General features: G+C 43.4%; 1 protein-coding gene across 1 annotated transcript in view; it reads right to left on the bottom strand.

Moving 5' to 3' along the window:
- The window catches only part of Foxk2 (forkhead box K2), a 40,286-nt gene that overhangs the window by 13,452 nt on the left and 20,345 nt on the right, over window positions 1-6,489 (bottom strand). The window contains 2 exon segments of the mRNA XM_013347596.2: window positions 2,379-2,526; window positions 4,904-5,098. Of these exon segments, the coding sequence (XP_013203050.1) occupies window positions 2,379-2,526; window positions 4,904-5,098 (343 nt within the window).

Genomic DNA, 6,489 nt, shown 5'->3' with positions numbered 1-6,489 from the left:
CTAGCTCTTGTAGACCAGGCTGGCCTCGAACTCACAGAGATCCACCTGCCTCTGCCTCCCAAGTGCTGGGATTAAAGGCGTGCGCCACCACCGCCCGGCCTAATAAATAAATTTTTAAAAAGAGAGTATATTAAAATAACACCACTTCAAAGCACATTCAGTATAAAGCCTGGATTTGATCATCAGCACCACAAGGATGCATACTGTTCATATATCAAGTATACATTTTTATTTACTTTTTAAATGTGGGGGTATTTTACCTGCATGCATGTCAGTGCACCATGTGTATGCAGTGTCATATAGGACAGAAGAGTCAGATCACCTTAGCCCTGGAGTTATAGCTTGTTAACCACCACGTGGCTGCTGGGATTTGAACCCATGTCTTATGGAAGTACAGTTAGTATTCTTTTAACTACTGAGTCAAATCTCCAGACTCTTCTCCAACCCTGACTTTTATTTTTAGATTTTTACATAGTGTTGAAACAAACTATTATTGTACTATATAGTAAATTTAGGCCAGCTGACCCCATCTCAAAAACCAAGACAAAAATAAGAACACCATCTCATTGGAGATGCACTAGGGATAGGGCAAAATTAGAAGTATAAGGAACAAAGCGACAAGACAGTGCTCTCCAATAAACTGAGAGATGCTTATCAATTCTCCATCAACCAATGCCAGCATTCAGAAGACCCCCACAGCCCACTTTAAATGGCTAACTTTATTTTGCTATCACTTAGGCTGCTAAAAGCTTTGCCTAAGCACCCACAACAGCACACCCCAAGGTTCTAGGAAAAGAACCATGTGAGTCTGACATGTGGCTAAGCAGCTGTCCCTATACCATGTACTTGGCTCAGAGGTTGAGGCCTCATCCCTGCTCAAATGGCCAGCTCACTTCCTAGGGCTTTTTTCTTACATGCTTCTGAGGACGCTTTCATTTGTTCCGGGAGTTAGTTCTCTTCTACTATGTGGGTCCCAGGAATCAAACTCAAATCTTCAGGCTTGATGGCAAGTGCCTTTATCCGCTAAGCTATTTTGTTGGCCTTAAAAATGCTGTTTTGGGGGCTGGAGAGATGGCTCAGAGGTTAAGAGCACTGACTGCTCTTCCAGAGGTCCTGAGTTCAATTTCCAGCAACCACATGGTGGCTCACAACCATCTGTAATGAGATCTGGTGCCCTCTTCTGGCCTGCAGGCATGGAGGCTGAACACTGTGTACATAATAAAAAAAATCTTTAAAAAAAAAATGCTGTTTTTGTTTTTTAGAAACAATGTATCACTAAGTACACTTCCAATAGCCTGAAAGATGCTATGTAAACCAGAATGGACTTGAACTCAGAGATTCCTCCCAGGTGCTGAAATACTGAGCATAAAAATATTTTATTTTTAAATAATTTAACACGGAAAATACTCGAATATACCCAAATGGGTGGAACAAATTTTGCAAAGTGAGTACCCAGCAGCTCCTGCCTCGCAAAGATCACTATTAGTTCTGGCATCATAATCTCCCTTCTACTGTAACGTTTCAACTCACCACCTAGGAATGCCTCTGTGTGCACAAGGTAACATAGCTATGACTTGTGTTCTTTGTGAACATGTCACATATGTACAGACTGTTTTTTACTTAACACTGCAACAACAGCCTTTCTGTGCTACTAAAATTTTATATATATAATCAGTACTGTGCCTACAGTTGCCCTGGGGTCCTCACATTACAGCCGGGTGGTGGCAGCACACGCCTTTAATCCCAGCACTCAGGGGTCCTGGGCAGCTGGATCTTATGAGTTCAAGGCCAGCCTGGTCTACAAGAGCGAGTTCCAGGATACAACTAGGACTGTTACAAAGAGAAACAGTCTTAAAAAACAAAAACAAACAAAAAAAGGCACTACGAACCCTGATACCTATGGCACATTAAGAGCTGCACCAGAATCCAATTCATAGATAGACGCTTACTTCACTGTGTGCTGTGCTGGTGAGCTTCAGTTCACTTGACATAAACTAGATCAGTGGGGAAGCAGGAACCTCAACTGACGAATGGCCTCTACTGGAGTGGCCGATAGGAATATCTATGGTGCGTTTTCTTGATTAATTATTGATCTGAAAGTGGCTAACCCACTGTCAGCAGTAACACCCCTGGGCAGGTAACTCTGGGCTATGAGCAAAAAGCCAGGAAGCAGCACTCCTCTCATGGCCTCGGCTTCTGGATTCCTACCCTGACTTCCCTCAGGAATGGGCATTATAAGGGAGTGTAGGACAGTGTTTTATCACAGCAGCAGAGAAGCTGAACTAAAACAACACGGTGTTCCTAAAAGGACTTGTCCCACAGTGACCAATGTCTACAGAATGCTTCCCAGCACCAGGTACAAGACAACAGACACTTACCTTTGGGCTGTCTCCACCTGAAGCTTCCTTTTCATTTTCTGGCTGTGAATTGTCAGCCATTAAATTGAGGTCAGATGGCATCACACGGCCCATTTTGTACCCTGAAGATCCTGCTCCCCGGGGACTGGATGGGCAGGAGTTTGCAGCGCTGTGAAAGAGAGGGGGAAAGTCTACTTTAAAGCAAGCATAGTATTGTTCTTCAGTAAAGATCTGAGATCAGGGAAAACAAACATTTCTTTTTTAAGGTTTTTTTTTTAAAATGTGTTTTGACTGCATATATGCTATGTGGGTGCCTAAAGAAGGCCAGGATAGGATGTTGATCTCTTGGAATTGGAATTACACTTCCCCAGCGCCCTTCATTTGTACTGCAGGCTGGTTTTAAAGAGGCAGCAATTTTCTGGCTTTAGTTTCTGAATCTGAAGTATTGGAATTGTAGGTATGTGCTACCATGTCTAGCTAAACTGGAAAAAAATGAGAAAGCAGTATTTCCTCCCAGGAATTCTTTGTGGTATTGAAGATTGCTTCAAGCAATGTGTCAGGAAATGCAATCGTCAGGAGCCAGGGCCCATGTGCTCTACCAGAGAGAGAAAGCCATCACATCCAACAGGAACTTTTTTAAAAAATTTTTATGTGCACTGGTGTTTTGCCTGTATGTGTGAGGGTGTCAGATTCTCTGGAGCTGGAGTTATAGACAGTTTGAGCTGCCATGTAGATGCTGGGACTTGAAACCTGGATCCTCTTGAAAAACAGCCAGTGCTCTTAACTTCTGAGACATTTCTCCATCCCCTAACTTAATTTTATTTATTTATTTATTTATTTATTTATTTATTTATTTATTTATTTATTTATTTTTGGTTTTTCGAGACAGGGTTTCGCTGTGGCTTTGGAGCCTGTCCTGGAACTAGCTCTGTAGACCAGGCTGGTCTCGAACTCACAGAGATCCGCCTGCCTCTGCCTCCCAAGTGCTGGGATTAAAGGTGTGCGCCACCATCGCCCGGCTCTAACTTAATTTTTTAAAAAAAGATTTATGTTACATGTTTAAAGTGTTTACCTATGTATACGTGTATCACATGCACACCTGGTGCCTGGAGAGGCCAGAAGAGAGTGGTGGATATCCTGGAACTGGAATTAGATGTTTGTAAACTGCTGTGTTGTGCTGGGAACTGAACCCGGGTCCCTCTGTAAGAGCAGAAAGTGCTCTTTAAGAGCTGAGTCATCTCTCTAGCCTCTTAGAATTTTAAATTTCAGCTTTGAATATGGTTCCTAGAGACTCTGTCACTCTCAGTCTGTGGGAAGTTTTAGAAGAAATATAATCAGATAATCTGTCAGCTCTTCAATGAAAAAAAATATTTCAAAACATGGAAACAGTCTGAGCAGAGGTGACACAGGCCCTTGATTCCAGTACTCAGGAGGCAAAGGCAGGTAAATCTCTCTAAGTTCAAGGCCAGCCTGGTCTACAGAGCAAGTTCCAGGACATGCTTCAAAGCTACACAGAGAAACCCTGTCTCGAAAAACAAACAACAAAAAATAGCAACAAAACACCCCCCCAAATAAATAAATAAAATAAAATAAAAAGAAGAAAACAGGAAACAGGACTAGACTTAAAGCTGGAATCCAGAATCAGGGGCAAAGGCAAGTGGATCTCTGTGAGTTCCAGAGAAGGGGGAGAGGGAGGGAGGGCAGGCAGGAGATGGCTCATTCACTAAAGAGTATTGGCTGCTCTTCCAGCGGTCCTGAGTTCAATTTCCAGTAACCATCCATAATAAGATCTTGCGCCCTCTTTTGGTGTGGAGGCATACATGCAGACAGAACACTGTGTACATAATAAATTAGTAAATTTTAAGGAAGGAGGGAGGGAGGGAAAAAAAAGTGAGCCCCAGACTTAGTCACCAGGGTTAGAGACTCCAAACACACCGGCTCCACCCTTACTGCCACCAGAGCTTCCCTCAATACTATTCTCCATCACCACCAAATGAAGGAGCTCATGGATGCCCGCAATTCTGAGAATAATGATGGATGAGAGCTCAGTGAGAAGTAAGTCATTTATACTTTTCCCCCTAAGGCTCAGTGAGAAGACATTTATACTTTCCCCTCCAAGGCTCAGAATAAGTTGGAAGACAGAGACAGGGCAGTGAAATCTCAATCTCTAGACACAACACAACCCACACCAGGTCTGCACAAGGCACTGGCTGCCCTCTTAACCCTCAGTTATGGATGGTGGAGGAAATCACTGGGACCCTAGCCCTTACCTCTGCTTAGCAGTAACTCAGGAGACTTAGGAAGGGTTATGTAACCACTGGTGTGGTGTGCTCACCAGACTCTAATTCCAAGGCCACAGAAATGGCTCTGGTAAAACAAACCCAAAGGGATACAAACAAGACAGGAATCCCACAACCTACCAACACGTGAGAATTACAATTCACAACAAAAACTTTGAGCAAACTCCTGACCGCCAGTTGCGGTGAAAACAGATAGGGTCACTTTGGGTACAGCTGTGGACATGCGACCTTCAGCCTCTGCTGTACCTGATGGTTCCCGTGGGAGAGGGAAGGGGGCTGATGAGGTGGGCCATGGTGTCTGGAATGTTAATGGTCAGGGGTGAGATGTGTGGCTGCACAGGCTTCACTGGCGACTCTGGTCCTTCTTGCTTCTCTCTCTTCTCACTGGATAGGGCTGTGAATGTTATCTTGATGTTTGTGCTCGGAAACCTGAAAGTGCACCTGAAAAACAAACCCAATGGTCAGTTCATGTCCGCTGCCCACCAGAAGCCTGAGCTTCCCCACAGGAACTGCAGGTAAGGGAGGCCCTCCCCACTTCAAAATCCACCCACAATGTACACCAAATCATTTAATACCACAAAAAAGGTATTTTATATGACACTAGCCATTCATTCATAATGGCACACACCTGTGAAACCAGCACTTGGGAGGTAGGAGTAAAAGTTCAAGACCAATTCTAGCTAAACAGGAAGTTCAAGAGCAACCTGGGAAATATGAGGCACGCCTTTCACCCCATCGACAGAAGAGAGGGACAAAGAGTGTGTGAGACAGAGAAACACACAGAGACAATACCCAGATCAGCATAAGAAAATAAAAAGTATAGACCAAAAATAGAAAAAAGAAAATCAAACACTTGCCAGATGTAGTCCCCAGCAATAGCTAATTTCCCTTTACTTGAACAAAGGTTAACAATGTTAACACTTCCAGCCTCTGTCCTGGCTGAGGATGGTTCCTTCACTGTATTACAGAGGCGACACACAGACAATCTGGAGCACTGGGCTGACACACACCTAAGGCTTCACCAACATATATTTTAGGTACAAACCAGACCTTCACACCAACTTACAGTACCGTGGGAACCAATTATGTTTAAATGGTCTCTAAGTAGGAAAGTAGTTTAAAAGCACAGGTATGTGTCTCTTTATATAAAATAAGTTCAACTGATTTATTAAACTTTTCCAAAACATTACTTCCAGTGTGTGGTGGTGGTATACACTTTTAATCCCAGCACTCTGGAAGCAGAGGCAAGTGGATCTCTGAGAGTTTGAGGCCAGCCTGGTCTACAGAGAGAGTACCAGAACAGCTAAGGCTATGCAGAGAAACCCTATCTTGAAAAACAAAACACAAAATAAGTGCTTCCAACAGATTTCGTGCAACCAACCTATCTCCCTTACAGTGAAGGGACAAATGTCCCTGCTCTCTGGGAAACCATCGCCTGCTCCTGGAACTTCTTCAAACAACTCCAGGGGTTCCTGTTTTCCACTGTGCATTTCTCTTTCATATTGACACCCATGATCTTGGAGTCTCAGGAGTGCAGATTCCTCATCTAAAACAGCTATAGTACCAGCAAATCCTATAATGTTTTGGTTGGGAATTTTTCTCTTCCCTTTTCTTTTTTTCCTTCCTTTCAAGACAGTGTCTCACTATGTAGCCACAGAATGGTACTTAGTCTCAATAAACAAATAAATACTAACAAGAATAAATAATTTTTTTGAATAAATAAACTTTTGTTTTGTTTTGTTTTTCGAGACAGGTTTTGGAGCCTGTCCTGGAACTAGCTCTTGTAGACCAGGCTGGTCTTGAACTCACAGAGATCCGCCTGCCTCTGCCTC

Source organism: Microtus ochrogaster, chromosome 7 (assembly GCF_000317375.1).
Source record: "Microtus ochrogaster isolate Prairie Vole_2 chromosome 7, MicOch1.0, whole genome shotgun sequence".
Lineage (NCBI taxonomy): Eukaryota > Metazoa > Chordata > Mammalia > Rodentia > Cricetidae > Microtus > Microtus ochrogaster.
This window is presented reverse-complemented; position numbering and strand designations above follow the sequence as displayed.